Source organism: Gymnodraco acuticeps, unplaced genomic scaffold (genome assembly GCF_902827175.1).
Source record: "Gymnodraco acuticeps unplaced genomic scaffold, fGymAcu1.1, whole genome shotgun sequence".
In the NCBI taxonomy this organism is placed as follows: Eukaryota; Metazoa; Chordata; class Actinopteri; order Perciformes; family Bathydraconidae; genus Gymnodraco; species Gymnodraco acuticeps.
The window spans coordinates 6142434-6163493 of record NW_022992250.1 but is presented as its reverse complement, the minus strand read 5'-3'; the positions used below and the strand labels follow the sequence as shown (position 1 = coordinate 6163493).

Below are 21060 nucleotides of genomic sequence, written 5' to 3'. Positions count from 1 at the left end.
GGTCTCTCCTGATTGGATGTTCAAAATTGTTACAATTGAAAACACCTGTGCTCATTAAGAGTGTCAGGCACTGATTGGAGGAAGTAGAAATTAATGTGAGGGTTACAATTTTTTTAAAGTTTAGCGTTTAATACAAATATAAACTCAATACATTCTGAAATACCTTAACCAATTCCCAACAATGATTTATATATTAATCTACAATGTTATTATTTTTTCTCTTAATGTTTTTCAGACAAAGATATTTTGAACAGCGTAAAGCTGGTTTAATTTACTGCGGAGAGAATCTTCCTTATCAATACTGGAGGCAGTTGTTTTATATCTGAAACACTTAGTTATAAAGTGTGGGAAATACACGATTTCCCAAGATCAAATCATGTTTTTGCTGGAAATATGAGGCCACAGCCTCAGGTGGTTAGCTTAGCACAGCGAGGCTCTTTGCTAAGCTAAGCTGCAACACAGCTAGCCCGGCCCTTTCAGCAGTAGGCCTTACATTCACCAACGTAGTTTAGAGTATGTAGCAGATTTATTTTTGTCCAGACAAAGTGTAGATTTAAAAATATAGCTTGCCAATTGACTTCAGGTGATAGAAGGCAGGTTGTTAACTTTGGAGTGCTAAGCTAGATTTTTGAACAAATAACTGAGGAGCTATCATAACCAAACCACCATTTGAAAACCTCTATTCACTTAAACATGATGATCCACCTCCACAAAACAAGCAAGGTTATGGGTTCATAAAAAAGTAAAATTTATTAAAAATTAAACAGCATAAACACTTTAAAAATCATGAAGTTAACAGCATAAACATTATAGGTCAGTCCAGTTTCCTAGAGAAAGTATATTCAAACGTAGGCTCCTCCACTGGGTGCGGAGGGTGGGGCAGAGTATTTGGCTGAGTATCCGCTGTCCTTACTCTTCGGGCACTGGCAGCAAAGAAGTGCACCTCCAATCAGCATAAGTCCTGATGCTCCCCAGCCGATGAACAGCGCGGCTCCCAGCTCCCTCCTCTGAGCGTCGTTCATAATGGGGTTGTAGAAGTTTCTGATGACAGTGTTGGCAGACCAGGACACAGGGATGATGCACAGGATACTACTCACGATGAAGAACACACCTGCAGCAATGGCTACTTTACTCTTGGCCTCCTCATCTTCAATGCAGTTGGTGCATTTTCCCCCTGCAACGGCTAGCATGATTCCCATTAAGGCCACCAAGATGGAGATCACAACCAGGGCGCGGGCAGCTTGAAGGTCGAGGGGCAGAGCTAGCATGGAGTCGTAGACCTTACACTGCATCTGGCCCGTGCTCTGCATCACGCAGTTCATCCACAGGCCCTCCCAATAGGTCTGCGCCGTGATAATGTTGCTTCCAATGAAAGCAGACACCTTCCACATGGGCAGAGCACAGATGATGATGTCTCCAAGAAAGCCGATGATTGCCAGGAAGATGGCCAAAATCTGGAGACCTGCAGATGCCATGTTTTCTCTCTCGTCAAGCAGAAGCTAGAAGGAAATGTAGCTGTTAGAGATCTCACCTGCAGTTTTTATACCCACATGGTAGGCTGTGGTCTCTCCTGATTGGTTGTTCAAAATTGTTCAAATTGAAAACACCTGTTCTCATTAAGAGAGTGTCAGGCACTGGTTGGAGGAAGTAGAAATTAATTATTATGTGAAGGACTCGTTTTTTTTTTAATGTTTAGCCTTTAAAGGTGGGGTAGGTAATTTTGGAGAAACCCGCTCGAGTGCGCTACAATTTGAAAATAAACAGCCGGAAAAAAGCTGCCACTTCCTTACAGAGCCCCTCCTCCAACACACACGAACGCGCACATGACCAATGAGGGCACGAGATAAGTTTGTGCACAGATGGAAGGCTGACAGGCAGATAGGCCATCCAGTTATTTTAACCGGGCCGGCTAAAATGATTGGTCGTGCTTTTTACAGTACTACGGCTTCCACAGATGACATTTTATGGATTTTTTGTCAAAGCACTGAAGATATTCATTGCTATCGGGATGTTAAGAGCATTCCATGGAATATAACAAAAAGTGCATCTCGAGCCGGTTTCTCAAACTTACCTAGCTCACCTTTATTACAAATATAAACTCAATCAATACATTCTGAAATACCTCAACCAATTCCCAACGATTTATATATTAATCTACAATTCTCTCTTTTTCTTGCTAGACAAAGATATTTTCAACAGCGTAATGCTGGTTTAATTTACTGCAGAGAGAATCCTCCTTATCAATACTGGAGGCAGTTGTTTTATATCTAAAACACTTAAGTTATAAAGTGTGGGAAATACACTCTTTCCCAAGATCAAATCATGTCTTTGCTGGAAATATGAGGCCACAGCCAGCAGGTGGTTAGCTTAGCACAGCTAGGCTCTTTGCTAAGCAGCAACACAGCTAGCCCGGCCCTTTCAGCAGTAGGCCTTACATTCACCAACGTAGTTTAGAGTATGTAGCAGATTTATTTTTGTCTAGACTAAAATGTAGATTTAAAAATATAGCTTGCCAATTGACTTCAGGTGATAGAAGGCAGGTTGTTAACTTTGGAGAGCGCTTAGCTAGATTTTTGAACAACTGAGGAACCATCATAACCAAACCACTATTTTAAAACCTCTATTCACTTAAACATGATGATCCACCTCCACAAAAACAAGCAAGGTTATAGGTTCATAAAAAAGTATAATTTATTAAAACAACAGTCGAAAACACTTTTTAAAAAAAAAAAATCATGAAGTTAACAGCATAAACATTATAGGTCAGTCCAGTTTCCTAGAGAAAGTATACTCAAACATAGGCTCCTCCACTGGGTGCGGAGGGTGGGGCAGAGTATTTGGCTGAGTATCCGCTGTCCTTAGTCTTCGGGCACTGGCAGCAAAGAAGTGCACCTCCAATCAGCATAAGTCCTGATGCTCCCCAGCCGATGAACAGCGCGGCTCCCAGCTCTCTCCTCTGAGCGTCGTTCATAATGGGGTTGTAGAAGTTTCTGATGACAGTGTTGGCAGACCAGGACACAGGGATGATGCACAGGATACTACTCACGATGAAGAACACACCTGCAGCAATGGCTACTTTACTCTTGGCCTCCTCATCTTCAATGCAGTTGGTGCATTTTCCCCCTGCAACGGCTAGCATGATTCCCATTAAGGCCACCAAGATGGAGATCACAACCAGGGCGCGGGCAGCTTGAAGATCGAGGGGCAGAGCTAGCATGGAGTCGTAGACCTTACACTGCATCTGGCCCGTGCTCTGCATCACGCAGTTCATCCACAGGCCCTCCCAATAGGTCTGTGCCGTGATAATGTTACTTCCAATGAAAGCAGACACCTTCCACATGGGCAGAGCACAGATGATGATGTCTCCAAGAAAGCCGATGATTGCCAGGAAGGTGGCCAAAATCTGGAGACCTGCAGATGCCATGTTTTCTCTCTTGTCAAGCAGAAGCTAGAAGGAAATGTAGCTGTTAGAGATCTCACCTGCAGCTTTTATACCCACATGGTAGGCTGTGGTCTCTCCTGATTGGATGTTCAAAATTGTTCAAATTGAAAACACCTGTGCTCATTAAGAGAGTGTCAGGCACCGATTGGAGGAAGTAGAAATTAATTATTATATGAAGGAGGTTACAGTTGTATCAAATGTTTAGCCTTAAATACAAATATAAACTCAATCAATACATTCTGAAATACCTCAACCAATTCCCAACAATGATTTATATATTAATCTACAATATTATCTAATATTTGTTCTCTTAATGCTTTTCAGACAAAGATATTTTCAACAGCGTAATGCTGGTTTAATTTACTGCAGAGAGAATCTTCCTTATCAATACTGGAGGCAGTTGTTTTATATCTGAAACACTTAGTTATAAAGTGTAGGAAATACACAATTTCCCAACATCAAATCATGTCTTTGCTGGAAATTAGTGATGTTACGTATTGCGCCGAGGCTTCGAAGCGTGTGTCGAGTAATCCCCGAAGCTTTTTATGAAGCATGTATCGAGGCTTGTATCGTTTTGTGCCAGTGACGTCACCGATGACAAACGAAGCCTCGCTGCCTGTCGATACCACGTGACTGCTTCACGAAGCGATTCAGATCGGTTGAACCGTTGAACCACAACGCTCATAATACCCATGGATGTATAATAAGAACCATATTACCCCTCCTGTACCCGGACCCGGTGACACGATGGAATTAAAAGAGCTCAGACCCTCACTTATTTAGAGGTCGGAACATGTCATAAGTATAAATAGATACAAGCATAAATAAATGTAGGAATAAAAACATGAATAAATACAGGAATAAATATAGTGCAGTGTTTTCGGTGGAATTCAGCGTGCGTGCTGTGGCTCAGCTGGAAAGCAGTTGACTCATGACCGCAGGGTCCCTGGTTCAACGAATGAACAATACGTCTTTTTTGTTGTTTATAAAAGCTACAGCTAAATGAGATAATGTAGTTAATAAATGTATTCTTTGATATGGTTTAGCCTTTCTCAGGCTACATGGTTACGTTTATGAATATTATTAAGGAATACAAATCCCTCTTTGCAATGTTTACCAGCCTCCTTAGGCTTTTCAATCACAATAATTCAACTGGAATAAAAACAATATTGTTAACATGAAAATATGATTTAATGTTCGTTGTTTAGAGTTATTCTAAGGCTTTACTCATTGGGAACTCGGTATGAGATAGAGCACACTGTTGAGATGTCCAATCTGCCTGTTTTACACACTTTGACCAACAGGGGGTTTGTGTTCAAATGAAGCCCATGATGAAGCCTCATGATATGAACCCTTTTGCAACCAATTGGCTGGAAAGCTTCATAAGGCTTCATCTCGCACTGGAAATATGCAACCCAATCTCACGGCATTTCGTGTTATAGTCACGAAATTAATTTAATCTACTGATTCGTGTTCACCATCACGATTTTCGCATTTTTTTCGTGTCACACAGAACGATTTTAAAAGCAATGTATTTCTATTGGTAGTATGTTTCGTGCCTGCACCACTTCTTTTTGTCCAGTCGGGTCTTGGAAGACCGGAAGCTGTGTGGTTCATAAACACATTTTCTTACCCTAACCCTTTTATTTTAAATAGTATGTCGGAGTTTTTTTGCCATCCGCGAGGAAAAGAAATGGGGCTCAGAGCCTCAGAATGCTTTAATCTGTATCTTTTTTTCCCTTCTAATTTGTTATTATTTGGTGCAGGCACAAAACATACTACAAATATAAATACATTGCTTCTAAAATCGTTCTGTCAGAATACTGAAATATGTATTTTTTTTAAATCTCTTTTTCCTTCCAATTTGTTATTAATCACTTTGCTTTTTTTGCGAAAAGAATGTGACAATCGTGTTGGTGAACACAAATCAATAGATTAATTTCGTGACTATAACACAAAATGCCGTGAGACTGTGTTGAAATATGAGGCCACAGCCAGCAGGTGGTTAGCTTAGCACAGCTAGGCTCTTTGCTAAGCAGCAACACAGCTAGGCCAGCCCTTTCAGCAGTAGGCCTTAGATTCACCAACGTAGTAGATTTATTTTTGTCTAGACTAAATGTAGATTTTAAAATATAGCTTGCCAATTGACTTCAGGTGATAGAAGGCAGGTTGTTAACTTTGGAGAGCGCTTAGCTAGATTTTTGAACAAATAACTGAGGCGCCATCATAACCAAACCACCATTTCAAAACCTCTATTCACTTAAAGATGATGATCCACCTCCACAAAACAAGCAAGGTTATGGGTTCATAAAAAAGTAAAATTTATTAAAATAACAGTAGAAACACTTTAAAAATCATGAAGTTAACAGCATAAACATTATAGGTCAGTCCAGTTTCCTAGAAAGTATACTCAAACATAGGCTCCTCTACTGGGTGCGGAGGATGGGGCAGAGTATTTGGCTGAGTATCCGCTGTCCTTACTCTTCGGGCACTGGCAGCAAAGAAGTGCACCTCCAATCAGCATAAGACCTGATGCTCCCCAGCCGATGAACAGCGCGGCTCCCAGCTCCCTCCTCTGAGCATCGTTCATAATGGGGTTGTAGAAGTTTCTGATGACAGTGTTGGCAGACCAGGACACAGGGATGATGCACAGGATACTACTCAAGATGAAGAACACACCTGCAGCAATGGCTACTTTACTCTTGGCCTCCTCATCTTCAATGCAGTTGGTGCATTTTCCCCCTGCAACGGCTAGCATGATTCCCATTAAGGCCACCAAGATGGAGATCACAACCAGGGCGCGGGCAGCTTGAAGGTCGAGGGGCAGAGCCAGCATGGAGTCGTAGACCTTACACTGCATCTGGCCCGTGCTCTGCATCACGCAGTTCATCCACAGGCCCTCCCAATAGGTCTGCGCCGTGATAATGTTACTTCCAATGAAAGCAGACACCTTCCACATGGGCAGAGCACAGATGATGATGTCTCCAAGAAAGCCGATGATTGCCAGGAAGATGGCCAAAATCTGGAGACCTGCAGATGCCATGTTTTCTCTCTCGTCAAGCAGAAGCTAGAAGGAAATGTAGCTGTTAGAGATCTCACCTGCAGCTTTTATACCCACATGGTAGGCTGTGGTCTCTCCTGATTGGTAGTTCAAAATTGTTCAAATTGAAAACACTTGTGCTCATTAAGAGAGTGTCAGGCACTGGTTGGAGGAAGTAGAAATTAATTATTATGTGAAGGAGGTTACAGTTCTTAATGTGTAGCCTTAAATACAAATATAAACTCAATCAATACATTCTGAAATACCTCCACCAATTCCCAATGATGATTGCATCTCAAATATTATTCTTTTCTCTTTGTGTTTTATTTTCATTTGCAACCAAAGCATTTTATTAACATTGTTGAATGTCTCAGATACATTTCTCGATGTGACTTTTGTTTTGTAGTCCATTAAATTATTTCACTGTCTGGCTTTCATCTTCCATGAGAAGAAATAGAAAGATGTGTTTTCACATGAATTCTTACTGCAATCTGTCACCAAACTTTGAAATGTTTTCCTGATTTACATGTTGAGTGTCTATGAGGAACACTTTATTCATGATAGCCTGCTTATATTTCCTGTCGTCATTTACCAGTGCAGCAATCAAGCTGAGTAATTTCACCTGTGCTGATTAGTCTGTGAGCCTCAGCTGACCTGAGGGCTGTTCTTGTAAAAGCAAGTTGGATTGAGCCAGGCTTTCCTTTTACAAAGCCTTAAACTAGTGATGGCTAGATGAAGCCTTATGAAGCTTTGAAGCTTTCCAGCCAATTGGTTCGCAAAAGGGTTAATCTCATGTGGCTTCATCATGTGCTTCATTTGAACACAAACCCCCCTGTTGGTCAAAGTTTGTAAAACAGGCAGATTGGACATCTCAACAGTGTGCTCTATCTCATACCGAGTTCCCAAATAGTAAAGCCTTAATAACTCTAAACAATTAACATAAAATCATATTTTCACGTTAACAATATTGGTTTTATTCCATTTTAATTATTGTGATTGAAAAGCCTAAGGAGTCTGGTAAACATCGCAAAGAGGGATTTGTATTCCTTAATAATATTCGTAAACTTAACCATGTTGTAACCTGAGAAAGGCTAAACCATATCAAAGAATACATTTATTAACTACATTATCTCATGTAGCTGTAGTTGTTATAAACAAAAAAAAGACTTATGGACGAGTCGTTGAACCATGCAGGGTCAGGGACCCTGCAGTTGGGAGCCAACTGCTTTGCAGCTGAGCCACAGCCCACACACTGAATCTACCCGAAAATACATACTATTTATTGCTGTATTTATTCATGTTTTTATTCCTACATTTATTTATGCTTTTATTTATTTATACTTATGACATGTTCCGACCTCTATATAAGTGAGGGTCTGAACTCTCTTAATTCCATCGTGTCACCGGGCCCGGGTACAGGAGGGGTAATATGGTTCTTATTATACATCCATGGGTAATATGAGCGTTGTGGTTCAGGGTTCAACCAAGCCCCCAGGAAGTGCGCCGGACTCAGATGAAAATATTCGTGCTGGCCAAACGGTGGTACTACACTTCCGTATGGTTGCATAAGCATAATTACTAGCTAGTTAGCTGCTAACTGCCGCCTCGTTAATATCAAATCCATCATAATAACAAATCATTACCAAGCTGTCATGAACGTGCGGTGCTGTTACGTGTACGCAAATTGACGTGCTTGATGTGAACGAGCATTTTGGTTAAAGTTGCGCATGCGCTATGAGCGCACATACGGGTACTTCTCAGGCATGCCGGGTAATCTGTGACGTTTCGCTCTCTCAAAAGTTGGGCCATTTTATCATCATGCGCTAATGAGCAACTCTCATAGAAATGAATGAGGCCCCGCCTCCCACGCTGTATCCAGTTCTTATTATACATCCAGTGGCGGCGGGTCATTAGGGGCAGGTGGGGCACAGCCCCCACCTAGTGTCAGAAGAAAGTATTACAAATAATGATTACAAAAAAATACTAAAAAATAAATAAAAAAACATATAAAATATATTTTAAGGTCATGTTTAATAATCTGATTCGTCTGTACATTTCTGTTTTAGTCTGTGTTCTTCTAATTAGTGTCTAGAGTGCCGTTTTGAGCTGTTTAGAGCCATGTGGGACAAAACCCGATCCTGCCCCTCCCTCTCACAGTCTAAGTGAACGGTGATTGTAAAAACTACACTGCGCATGCTCAGAGTATTTTTCTATTTAATGTGTGTGGCAAAGAAATAATGACCGTAGGGGCATAGTGCTCCCATCCCCACCATACGTCATCTCACATAATTCAGAATTGATTGGCTGTAAGTACTCACGTGTGCAGTGCTGCGAAACGTCACGTGTAGTTTGAAGAGGAGACGAGAGAGCAGCATATAGCTAACATCACCAGCGATTAAAAGAAGTAAAAAACTGAAAGAAAATGAATGAAGTTGACCATTTACTGGAGCACACATTTGAGACACTTAGTCTCGGAGAGAAACTGGAGGTAAAGCGCCTCGGTGCCCACCATCCACCGGATTTCCAAATGGTCCAGACTGCGGGCAAAGTTAAACGTGGGTTTAACCCTGAGTGGTTTGCTAAAAAGAAATGGCTAACGGCGAGCATCCAGAAGAATTCCCTCTTTTGCTTTCCTTGCCTGCTTTTTGGTGAAGATCAAGGTACTTGGTCGAGGACAGGTTACAAGGACTTAAAGCATCTTTCGGAGAGGACAATGAAGCATGAGAGCAGCAACAGTCATTTAGAAAATGCCGTAAAATTGGGATTACTTGGAAGGGTGAATGTTGCAGCTCAGATTGACAGCGCCTACAGACGCGGCATTGATTCTCATAATAGGAAGGTGGAAGAAAACAGGTACGTGCTTGGTCGGATCATCACCTGTATTAAACTGTGTGGGAAATGTGAGACAGCACTGCGGGGCCACAACGAGTCGGCGGACTCTCTGAATCCAGGGATATTCAGGTCAATTTTCGAGACAATGTGTGAGGGCGATTCCAGGCTTCAACGGCACTACGAAGCTCAGCTTGTTTTCAAAGGGACATCAAGCACCATACAGAATGAACTCTTGGACTGCATGTATGATGTGTACAGGGAGGAAATAGCCAAGCAAGTGGACAACACATCATTTGTTGCCGTTCAGGCCGACGAGACAACCGATGTCTCCTGTAAATCGCAAATGGTGATTGTGCTGCGATACATTATGCCTGACCTCACAGTTACAGAGCGTTTTTTGGAGTTTGTGGAAGTAAAGGACAAAACTGATGTAGGTCTCTCTAACAGCATCAAGGCTGTTCTGGAACCCCTGAAGCTGAAAGAAAAGCTAATCGCTCAGACCTATGACGGGGCGGCCGTCATGAGCGGTAACGTGCGCGGGGTACAGACGGTGATGAAGGAGACGTACCCAAACGCTCAGTTTGTTCACTGCTACGCCCACCAACTGAACCTGACCCTGCAGCAACTGTGTTCAGCAAGGATGAGCATCCTGAAGGTGTTTTTTGCAGATCTAACTGCTTTTTCCACTTTTTTCTCCGGTGCTCCAAAACGTGTTGCAGCTCTTGCAGAGGCAACACAGAGACGCATCCCACGGCCACCGGCTGTGAGATTGAACTTTAAAAGCAGAACTGTGAACGCGGTTTGGGAGACCCGAGATGCACTACTTCAGTGTATGAAGCATATACGCGCACAACCAGGATGGGATGCGGTCACCATAAGTGAGGCATACGGCCTGTCAAAGAAACTGCGGGACCGAGCATTTATGCAGCTCCTGGAGTTTTTTTCGTTGCTTATGCCAGAAGTGGATGTTCTATACAACACTCTGCAAAAACGAAGCATCGATGCACCTGGGATCAACAGCGCGCTCTGCCGTTTCAAGGAAAATGTTCAGAAAATGAGGCAGAAAACTGATGCATTGGCCGCCACTGCTCATGATGGAACAGACGAGCCAGGCCGACGAGTCAGCAGCACAGCGCCGGTGATGAAGGAGGCTTGTGACACAGTCATCTCACAGGTGGAACAGAGGTTCTCACAGAGTGACCATTTGATCGCTGCAAAGCTTGTTGACAGCTCATTCTTCCCACAGCATGTCCTGTCATTTCCTACACCTGAGCTTGACTGCGCCGTGAAACTGTGGCCTGCGTTGGGAAACAAGGAGAAGTTGAAGTCTGAGCTGACCACGCTCTACCGCCACAGTGAGCTTCACACTGGAAACACTGCCCTGTCTCTGTTGAAATCCATTCACGAGAACAACTTGGAGGAAACGTTTGCTGAGACTGTTATTTTGGTCAAAATAATAGTGACAACTCCGATGACGACATCCGAGTCAGAGAGGAACTTTTCCACCCTCAAAAGGATAAAGACTTTCACTCGCAACACCATGGGACAGCCGCGACTTAACGTATTGGCCATGCTTTCAATTGAAAGCCAGTTGATCCAGCAACTACAGGACTTCATCCCCAAAGTGATAGACACATTCTGTCAGAGGAAGGACCGCCGTGCCGCTTTTCTTTTCAAGTGAGCCTTCAGCTTTGGTAAGTTCATTTATGTCATATATTTTGTTGATCTTCTGTGTTTTGCCTCTGCTGGATCGATTGATATTGTGACCTCGATTATGAGTGTCTGTGTTTTCCTTATATTTACAGTCTATGGTGTTTTAATGCTAAAGCATTACGGTTGTTGTTATTGTTAAGAATTACTTTGTGATGGTGACCTTTACTCCATGTATGAAGGTGCATTACTATGACATCCCCACGCTGTGTACGTAAATGTATGCGCTCACAGTGTTGCTCCTGTGGTCTTCAGTATGTAATTTGACACTCCCCCTCTCTCTCTCTCCTCCCCCCCTCTCTCTGTCCCCCCTCTCTCTCTCCTCCCTCTCTCTGTCCCCCCCCTCTCTCTCTCTCTCTCTCTCTCTCTCCCCCGACCTCTTTCTGCCCCCCCAGTTTTGTACACCTAGAAACGCCACTGTATACATCCATGGGTTCAACCGATCTGAATCAATAGTGAATCGCTACCTGAAGCAGTCACGTGGTATTGACAGGCAGCGAGGCTTCGTTTGTCATCGATGACGTCACTGGCCCAAAACAATGCAAGCCTCGATGCAAGCTTCACAAAAAGCTCGACACACGCTCCGAAGCCTCGGCGCAATACGTAACATACCTTAAACACTAATAAGAGATAATGTGTATCAGGACGGTGGTTATGGATGAGGTTATTTTCATAAGGCTATTTGCTCTTTTTTTAAAAGGGGGCTTTGGTGCATCGTTTGACTCCTTAACAAAGAAAAATAGACAGATCACTAGTGATGGCGAGATGAAGCCTTATGAAGCTTTCCAGCCAATTGGTTTGCAAAAGGGTTCATCTCATGAGGCTTCATTTGAACACAAATCCCCAGGTTGGTCAAAGTATGTAAAAAATAACTGTGGAAATAAATAGAGGAATAAATAAATACAAGAATAAATAAATGCAAAAATAAATACATAAATATGGACATAAATACAGGAATCAATAAATAAATGTGGATATAAATACAGGAATAAATAAACACTAGAAAAAATAAACAAGTGTATAAATAAAAAAATATAAGTTAAGAATAAAAAAGAACACATGTATCTTTAATATATTTATACGTTTATTTTTACTAACATTAATATATGTATTCATTTCTGTGTCTGTGCGTGTTTTACACAATGTTGTTCTGCTTGGTAACCTTGTATTCTGTGGATATGACAACATTTATAACAATTGTACTTTCAATTGCTCTGAAAGTTGTAGATGTGTCTTTAGAACACCTTTGGACTTTCTGTTTCCTAATCGGTTTTTTATGCAGTACCAGCACTGTGAAATGGACTTGGCAGCAAATCAGGGCTAAGGATGTAAGGCAAGGCAAGGCAAGTTTATTGATGTAGACCTTCTTCAAAGTGGTATGTACTATTTAATGAACCTTCATCATTCATTTGTATCAGTATACAGATACTCTGTAAAATGTTAATCTTTCCTGAAGCAGACAGGGAAAACATTAGAGGAGGGCCAGCTGCTCTGAAATGGTCTGCTGGAGCTAGCTGTCTTCCTGATTTCATTTTAAAAAAAACTTTTTAACAATCTAGGTCGGCCAATCACAAATGGGATCAAGTGGGGGTGTTAGTACTGATCCTGGTGGCAGCTCCCACTACAATCCTACATATAATAATTGGTTTATTTGCAAAGTACTGAAATAATTCTTGTTGTGTTCATTTGTGTGAAAAATCTGTAACTTACAGTTGAAGGAGATACTTGTAACTTGTAGACTAGAGTAGGTTAGTAAGGAAGTAGTGATGGCCTAATTTATCAATGACACTCATCTGGTAGTCTATATTATCTGCCTCAGGTGACCTGTAACATTTCAATAATTTACTATCTTTGCTTGCTGATTTATTTCACATGGAGAGGACATTTGCAAAATTCCCCTCAGCATATGACATCCATTTCTAGGTTTTCAAAAATAAGTATTGTAATATACATATGTATCTATAAATGTAACCTGGAGATAGACAACATCAAAAAGAACTGGAGAGGAAGAAACTCAAACTATATATTGAGAAATTGGAGTATGAGAAGAATGTATTGCAATACATTGTGCTTTATTATTTTTTGACATTGTAAGATTGTAACTTTATTTCCCCCCTTTTCCACAGCAAAGGCAGACATTAATAAAAAGTGAACTATCTCCTGGAATTGTTTTTGCATTTTGTTGCTTTAATTGTTCAGCTATTGTCTATCTAGTAGTGGCTATGCCAGCTGGGTAATCAATGTTTCACCATTTCAGGTGCCACAAGTTGCACTTGAGGATCATCATTATTAGAATATATAGTATGTTTGAGCTTTTTACTGAAGGTTTTATATAAGCCTAATGTAAAATGCTGGCAATATCCACCTTAAAGACATCTTCCTTCCCTCAAACATATTACCACTAGATGGCCTTCTGCTTGTGGTGCTTGACAAGAATGGCAACTGTTCAGAAATCATGACTGATATAAATGTTTGAAAACGTACACAATGTCAGTTTGCAGTACATGGTCTTAAAATATATAATCTGACTGTGTATACTGTCCTAGTACATTTGGTTTCATCCTAAACACATATTTAAATAAACACATAAACCTTTCTTCTGTTTACTCACTGAGTTTCTCAGTGTCTCAATATATTGCTGGTTGGGAATCCCTGCATTAAAAAAGCTATAATATATTTTGTTTGTAGTAACAAAGAGTAAGCGCACAACTCTAGATAAAAATAGCTTAACTAAAGTAAAGAAATTCCATGTTTTTAACTTTTCTAAAGTCTCCACAACGACAGCTATTTACTGTAGCAAGCTTTTGAAAGAAAGCTTCTTTTCTTTCCCATAGCTGTGCGGGGGTACCAGAGGGCCTCTTTGTAGGAGAGAAACACGTCGGAACTCTGGCAGAATGATGGATCTTTATATTTGAGCATTGAAGCCAAAGCCCACCCGGCAGAGGGGGCCACTCAGGGGCTATGGTAGGGCACATAAAACGTCCCTGCAGGGAGAAAGCTTTTAGTTGGCAGCCCAGTGAAGAACTGTAAGGAAGCAAAGAGAAGCAGAACCACCAAACAGAAATGGCATCTTTAGGGCTGCAGATTGTCGGCGTAGCTCTGGCTGTGCTGGGATGGATTGGAAACATACTGATCTGTATGCTGCCCCTGTGGAAGGTGTCAGCTTTCATTGGGAACAACATTGTGGTGGCTCAGACCATCTGGGAGGGCCTGTGGATGACCTGCGTTGTGCAGAGCACCGGCCAGATGCAGTGCAAGGTGTACGACTCCCTGCTGGCCCTGCCTCAGGACCTCCAGGCTGCTCGGGCTATGGTGGTCATCGCCATCCTGTTCTCTCTGTTCGGCCTGCTGCTCTCTGTGGTCGGAGGGAAATGCACCACCTGCGTTGGGGACAAGGTAGCAAAAGCCAGAGTTGCCATGACTGCAGGTTTTTTTTTCATCCTGAGTGGGGCTCTGTGCCTGGTGACCGTGTCTCTGCCTGCTAATACAGTCATCAAGGACTTCTACAACCCCATGGTTCCTGACTCCCTGAGGAGGGAGCTGGGAGCGTGTCTGTACGTGGGCTGGGCGGCATCAGGACTTCTGCTGGTCGGCGGCTCTCTTCTCTGCTTTCAGTGCCCGGCAGGAGGAGGAGACCGCTACAACGGAGCCAAGTACTCTGCGCCTAAATCCACAACACCCGGGAAGGAATTTGTCTGAAATTCTGCGCTAAACAAGACGCACAACCTGACTTTACATACAGTACACACCTGTTGCTTATCGAGTTGTGATTTTCATTTTTTACTAAAAAACTATTCGAACACACTGTGGCCTTTTGTTTCTGAAATGTTCAAGAGACTCTACGGTATGTGCCATGTTATAGTAATGCAACATGAAGTTGAGCTTGATGCTTAATGCTTTTATATTTGATTGTTTTGTGTTATCATTTCAGTATTAATTCAGGGTAAGACTCTTCTGATGTTTTTATTCATGTTTTTTGCAAAATAAAAGAAAAATGTCACGTGAATTGTTTTTCCTTCAGACAAACTGAATGTATGTATGATGTATTTCATCTGTATGAACACAATATTGATGTACTAAGCAAAGTATCGCGATATTTATTTTCTCTTAAATATCAGATGGAAAAGTTGCACTGTTTAGATATTTAAAATAAAATTGTTGATAGTTACTTTGGAGTTTAAAAATGACACAAAACATATTCCATTGTTTAACCGATATAACAGTAAGGTTTAAGGAGAGATGGTGTTGTATGCTGTACCGATTGTAAAGCCTCTTATTTGTTTTATTGGGCTAAATGCTGGGCTATAGAATTGACTTGACATAATTAAATGTTCAATACAGATCCATTTGATCAGCTAAATCCTTAAAACGTTGCTTTCCATTCTAGCATAAACAATCCGACATTTTGTTGATGAAACGTCCGTACTTTTCCCTACATGACAATTAAGATAGGGACTTTTACTTGCTAACAATTTTTTTAGCACTGATACTTTTACTTAATGATCTGAATTCTTATTCCCCTGGCCTGATCTCATCTGAGTGGGTTGAATGGAAACGGACACAAGAGTGAGAAATTACAGCAGCGTATTGTGTTTCTTGTTGGACTGGTTTCAATTGAAAATGTCTGTAAACAAAAAGAAAACCGTTAAAGAGGTTTACTATATATCATCCTGACAATACTTGGCAGATGTGCTTTAACTGGGCAACGTGTAAATATCCATTATTTGGAGATAAAGAGCAGTTCCTTAGCAACATGAATTTAAGTATACACAGCACATTGTTGTCTCTCTGTGGCAGTGACATCCATTTTAGTTGAGACAGACACTGTAAATTACCGTCTCTGTACAAGAGCGGTGGATTAGGCCATGGCAAACATCTCAAGCAGATACAGTACATTCCCAGGAGGCTGTTCCCCTGAATTCCTGAATGCCTTGTCACGAGTGCTTTGAGAAGTTCAGTTTCAGTTTTATTGCTGTGTTTGGTGAAGGTGCAGAGAGAACATGAGAGAGCAACGTTGGAACAAAGAAGCTTTATTTCTGACATTTGAAAGCAATTTCAAAAGTCTGTGATCCTTTTATCATTATACAATTACATCAGATCTGCTTCAACTGCACATTGTTCAATATTAAAATCTGCATATGATGTCAATTTTTCCAAAATGCTTTTCATTCACATTTTTCTCTGATCAGCAGTCTAAATAATAATCCATTTAGTCTCATACATCAGACAAACAACAAGGAAATATACAGGACTTAACTGTGCTGTCTTTTGTGAATTAAATGCTCCATATTTTTAAGTGATTCAAATTCAGAGGAGGGTTTATTCTCTTATCAATCACATGTTCATGCCTATGTCAGCTTTTGCAACCACATTTATGAGAAATAAATCCTTCTGTACAACATTTTGTATACATTTTTTTTTTTAAATAAGAAAAAACCTCCCGATATTTCATGCTGCCGTTCCACTCTGAACATTCACACATAGTTCACATTTGAAGATGCGGTTCTTGCAGGGGCGAACTTGGCAGGTATGTAGGGTCTGGTGCCTTCTCTTGGGGGGCAGTTATTGCAGAGCAGGCCCCCTCCCAGCAGCAGCAGCCCAGCGGAGCCCCAGCCGATATACAGAGCTGCCCCGAGCTCCCTCCTCTGAGCAGCGATCACCATGGGGTTATAAAAGTCCCTGATCACCGCGTGAGCTGACCACGACACCGGGATCATTATCAGAAATGCTGCTATTATGAAGATCACTCCGGACACAATGCAAGCTTTGGCTTTTACCACCTCGTCCTCCATGCAGTTGGTGCACTTCCCTCCAACCACGGCCATGAGGATGCCAAACACCCCGACGATCACAGCGATGACCACCATGGCCCTGGCGGCCTGCAGGTCCTGAGGCAGAGCCAGCATGGAGTCGTACACCTTGCACTGCATCTGGCCCGTGCTCTGGACCACGCAGGTCATCCACAGGCCCTCCCAGATCACCTGGGCCGTAACGATGTTCGCCCCGACGAAAGCGGTGACTCTCCACATGGGCATGGCGCAGGTGATGATGGTGCCCAGCCAGCCGATGAAGGCCAGCAGCACACCCATGATCTGGAGGCCTTGAGAAGCCATGATAACGCCAATGCAGCCAGGAATCAACTTTCTACGCCTCTTACAGAAATGTCTCGGAGGTTGTGCAAAAACTCAACAGGGGTTGTATTTGCTCTCTTATGCTCCTCTCTCACCCTGCTTGAGGAAGGGTTTGCTCTGCTCTGATGCTCTGAGGTCCAACTGTGAGAAGATAACTACTCCGTGGTTCCAACTTTCAGGGTGGAGTTTCTGTGTCCACGGACAAAAGGGGAAAGCTGAGACTTGATATCCACAAACCTTGTTCTCTCTCTCTCTCCATTGTTCCCGCATACTAAGCTTTGTTACCCCAAGCAAGACTTTGAGACCGGGAACAATGGCCCCAGATCCCACCTGTGCTCACACACACACACACACACACACGCACGCACGCACGCACGCACGCACGCACGCACGCACACACACACACACACACACACACACACACACACACACACACACACACACACACACAAGGCAAGGCAAGGCAAGGCAAGGCAAGGCAAGGCAAGGCAAGGCAAGTTTATTTATATAGCACTTTTCAACACAAGGCAATTCAAAGTGCTTTACAAAAAATGAAAGAGATGGCATTGGAAAATGGCATTTAAAATCAGTCATTAAAAAGAAAAGCTAATAAAATAAACATTAAAAGAAAAAAATACATGGCAGTCAATTAAACATTAAAAGAAAAAAGTACATGGATAAAAGTTACAGTGCAGTCTAAGATATGAATAGTTCAATTAAAAGCAGCGACAAAAAGAAAAGTCTTCAGCCTGGATTTAAAAGTAGTCAGAGTTGTAGCGGACCTGCAGGTTTCTGGGAGTTTGTTCCAGATATTTGGAGCATAATAACTGAACGCTGCTTTACCATGTTTAGTTCTGACTCTGGGGACAGAAAGCTGACCAGTCCCTGAAGACCTGAGAGATCTGGATGGTTCATAATTTAGCAGGAGGTCAGAAATGTATTTTGGGCCTAAACCATTCAGTGCTTTATAAACCAGCAGCAGTATTTTTGAAATCTATTCTTTGACACACAGGAAGCCAGTGTAAAGACTTCAGAACAGGAGTGATGTGATCCACTTTCTTAGTGTTAGTGAGGACTCGAGCAGCGGCGTTCTGAATCAGCTGCAGCTTCCTAATAGATTTTTTAGTGAGACCTGTGAAGACACCATTGCAGTAGTCGAGTCTACTGAAGATAAAAGCATGGACAAGTTTTTCCAAATCCTGCTGTGACATTAGTCTTTTAATCCTAGATATATTCTTTAGGTGATAGTAGGCTGATTTAATAACAGTTTTAATGTGACTGTTGAAACTCAGGTCAGAGTCCATGACTACACCTAGATTTCTGGCTTTATCTGTTGTTTTGAACATTGCACACTGAAGCTCAGTGCTAACTTTTATACGTTCTGACTTGGCTCCAAAAACCATTACCTCAGTTTTATCTTTGTTTAATTGACACACACACACACACACACACACACACACACACACACACACACACACACACACACACACACACACACACACACACACACACACACACACACACACACACACACACACACACACACACACACACACACACACACACACACAAAGCCTTGGACAAACACTAAACTTCAGAGTTTGGGTCAACATACTCAGCAAAAAAAAGACCAGATAGTGAATATTTATAAAAAAGAAGAGAAAGATTTATAATTCAATAATTCAATGTATCATTTAAACTACAGAGAGTTAATCCTTGGCATGCTTTTTCATTTATATAACAAATAACATTGACTCAGATATAAAATGCTGTATTCAATCTAGTTATATGGGTATATAATATTATATTATTAGTCAAGTATAGGACTTAATCATATTAGTCAGGAAAGATTTTTGGAGGAAGGAAATTCACTTTGTGGAAGCGGAATATGACATTTCCTGGTATTTTAATATGTACTTTCTTGACAGATTAAATATTGTTCCTACAGTTACTGTTTAAACCTCTTTGCCTGTAGGCTCACAGTTTGAACAAAGACCGGTTCTAACCACCTTGCCTCTTTTTTCTGCCACACCTAAACCTGAATTACAAGAATGTCAGACAATAACTGCCCTTCAGACGTTATTTATTATTGTGTTTCTCATATTGACCTTGTTTTAATCGTAAAGTTGTGATGATCAGGCATTTATTTGTCAATTCATGTATAAAATTACAATTAATGATAAAAAACGGGGAATACAATATTAGTTAAAGGATCTTTTAATGATTATTATATTGTTCTATTTCAAGACAACTGGATGAATCATGTTGAACACAGCTGTTGTGTGAATGTAAACATAAAAAAGCAAGCACACTTAAACTTTGATTTGTAAACAAAATATGTATTTACAGTGTAACTAGCAGTTAAACAAATCTCATACAATTAGTTGTAAAAAAAAAAGATACCACATACAGCGTTTCAAATAAGATTATATCATTTTCATATTTCTATGAAAAAGACTTACAAAATGACTAATATTCATATTAACAACCAAACATATACAAGTAATTGTGTGAACAATTCAAATTTCATTTCCTCTTTGGGTGTGGTTCCTATCTCGCTGTTTATTTCCTACATATACATACATACATACATAACAATACAATAACAATACATACATCTGAAATACAGTATCAACACTCACAACCCAGTAGCACCAGTGCATCTGTCCCAGTAAACATTGCTTCAGGAAGCGTTTACTGACTCCTAGCTCTGTTTCAGACAACGTCTTTGCTGGAGGCTGGTGCTGAGGCCTCAGATCTGGTAGCAATGTACTTTGCAGTGTAGGATCCTTCGTCCTTAGGGGGGCAGTTGCAGCAGAGCAGCCCCCCTCCGATCAGCATCAGGGCGCCCGCCCCCCACCCGATGTAGAGCGCGGCGCCCAACTCTCTCTTCTGGGCGCTGACCATCAGGGGGTTGTAGAAGTTCTGGATGATGGTGTGGGCCGTCCAGCAGACAGGGATTAGGCAGAGGACCCCGGCTACGATGAACATAACTCCAGCTGCAATGCCCACCTTGGTCTTGGACGCCGGATCCTCCACACAGTTGGTGCATTGCCCCCCGGCTACGGAGAGCAGGATAGCCATGACGCCCACCACGATGGAGAGGATGATCAGAGCCCGGGCGGCCTGCATGTCGGAGCTGAGAGCCAGCATGGAGTCGTACACCTTACACTGCATCTGGCCCGTGCTCTGGTGCACACAGTTCATCCAAATACCTTCCCATGAGGTCTGCGAGGTCACGATGTTGCTGCCGATAAAAGCAGTGACCTTCCACATGGGGATGGCGCACACGATGATGGCACCGATCCATCCCAGGATCCCTAGAGCTGCGCCCAGGATCTGTATCCCAGCAGACACCATGGTGGAGGGCTGATTTGTTGTTTCAGTTGCTTCAGATGAAACTCAGGACTCGAAAGGCCTAGTTCCTCCCTGGTAAGTGACGTAAGGCTGTGTATTGTTTGTCCTCTTCTGTGGATGAGGCTCGTCTTCAGGCAGGTGAGTTTGGTAAATGGGAGAGGATACAGAGGAGAACAGGTACATATGTTCCTTTGTGAGAGAGAGGAGGGGCCATGGAGTTAGGCAGCTTTGTCATCAGGTCCACACCCCCAAACTCCACTTACCCATAACCTGTTTAACCTCCCCCAACCACCCTGTGTCACTAAGTCTAACAAAAGAAAACATGTGACACTGCTTTGCGTATAGTGCCACAAGTCTGATAAAACACACCATTTAAATACAATCCAAGCTATGTTTTTTGCTTATCGCATTAGAATATTTATTTAGATAATCTTCCCTCCTAAATCCCCCTGCCCTCTTATCAGTTTCACCTTAATCAGCAGGGGGGCGGAGTAAGGTTCTGACGGACAGATGAGTCAAGTCTGTTTAAATGACAATAGATGACACTT

At 42.0% G+C, this 21060-nt stretch overlaps 6 protein-coding genes across 6 annotated transcripts; 1 reads left to right on the top strand and 5 right to left on the bottom strand.

Annotated features, from left to right (window-relative positions):
- Positions 1 to 598: 598 nt before the first annotated feature.
- On the bottom strand, positions 599 to 1495 carry LOC117540134 (claudin-like protein ZF-A89). Its single transcript, XM_034206659.1, has one exon. The coding sequence runs from the start codon at positions 1473 to 1475 to the stop codon at positions 843 to 845; it is 633 nt and encodes a 210-aa protein (XP_034062550.1). The 5' UTR covers positions 1476 to 1495; the 3' UTR covers positions 599 to 842.
- A 1245-nt stretch (positions 1496 to 2740) lies between these two features.
- LOC117540135 (claudin-like protein ZF-A89) lies at positions 2741 to 3447 on the bottom strand. Its single transcript, XM_034206661.1, has one exon. It carries the CDS (start codon positions 3422 to 3424, stop codon positions 2792 to 2794), a length of 633 nt encoding a protein of 210 aa, XP_034062552.1. The 5' UTR covers positions 3425 to 3447; the 3' UTR covers positions 2741 to 2791.
- A 1949-nt stretch (positions 3448 to 5396) lies between these two features.
- LOC117540243 (claudin-like protein ZF-A89) lies at positions 5397 to 6503 on the bottom strand. The gene has a single exon (XM_034206829.1). The coding sequence runs from the start codon at positions 6483 to 6485 to the stop codon at positions 5853 to 5855; it is 633 nt and encodes a 210-aa protein (XP_034062720.1). The 5' UTR covers positions 6486 to 6503; the 3' UTR covers positions 5397 to 5852.
- A 7514-nt stretch (positions 6504 to 14017) lies between these two features.
- On the top strand, positions 14018 to 16425 carry LOC117540140 (claudin-4-like). The gene has a single exon (XM_034206673.1). The coding sequence runs from the start codon at positions 14088 to 14090 to the stop codon at positions 14721 to 14723; it is 636 nt and encodes a 211-aa protein (XP_034062564.1). The 5' UTR covers positions 14018 to 14087; the 3' UTR covers positions 14724 to 16425.
- On the bottom strand, positions 16038 to 17312 carry LOC117540139 (claudin-4-like). The gene has a single exon (XM_034206672.1). The coding sequence runs from the start codon at positions 17135 to 17137 to the stop codon at positions 16499 to 16501; it is 639 nt and encodes a 212-aa protein (XP_034062563.1). The 5' UTR covers positions 17138 to 17312; the 3' UTR covers positions 16038 to 16498.
- A 2044-nt stretch (positions 17313 to 19356) lies between these two features.
- Positions 19357 to 20697, bottom strand: LOC117540212 (claudin-4-like). Its single transcript, XM_034206786.1, has one exon. The coding sequence runs from the start codon at positions 20513 to 20515 to the stop codon at positions 19871 to 19873; it is 645 nt and encodes a 214-aa protein (XP_034062677.1). The 5' UTR covers positions 20516 to 20697; the 3' UTR covers positions 19357 to 19870.
- Between the last annotated feature and the right edge of the window lie 363 nt (positions 20698 to 21060).

Coding starts and splice junctions, on each gene's coding strand:
- LOC117540134 (XM_034206659.1), bottom strand. CDS start 1,475: ATGGCATCTGCAGGTCTCCAGATTTTGGCCATCTTCCTGGCAATCATC.
- LOC117540135 (XM_034206661.1), bottom strand. CDS start 3,424: ATGGCATCTGCAGGTCTCCAGATTTTGGCCACCTTCCTGGCAATCATC.
- LOC117540243 (XM_034206829.1), bottom strand. CDS start 6,485: ATGGCATCTGCAGGTCTCCAGATTTTGGCCATCTTCCTGGCAATCATC.
- LOC117540140 (XM_034206673.1), top strand. CDS start 14,088: ATGGCATCTTTAGGGCTGCAGATTGTCGGCGTAGCTCTGGCTGTGCTG.
- LOC117540139 (XM_034206672.1), bottom strand. CDS start 17,137: ATGGCTTCTCAAGGCCTCCAGATCATGGGTGTGCTGCTGGCCTTCATC.
- LOC117540212 (XM_034206786.1), bottom strand. CDS start 20,515: ATGGTGTCTGCTGGGATACAGATCCTGGGCGCAGCTCTAGGGATCCTG.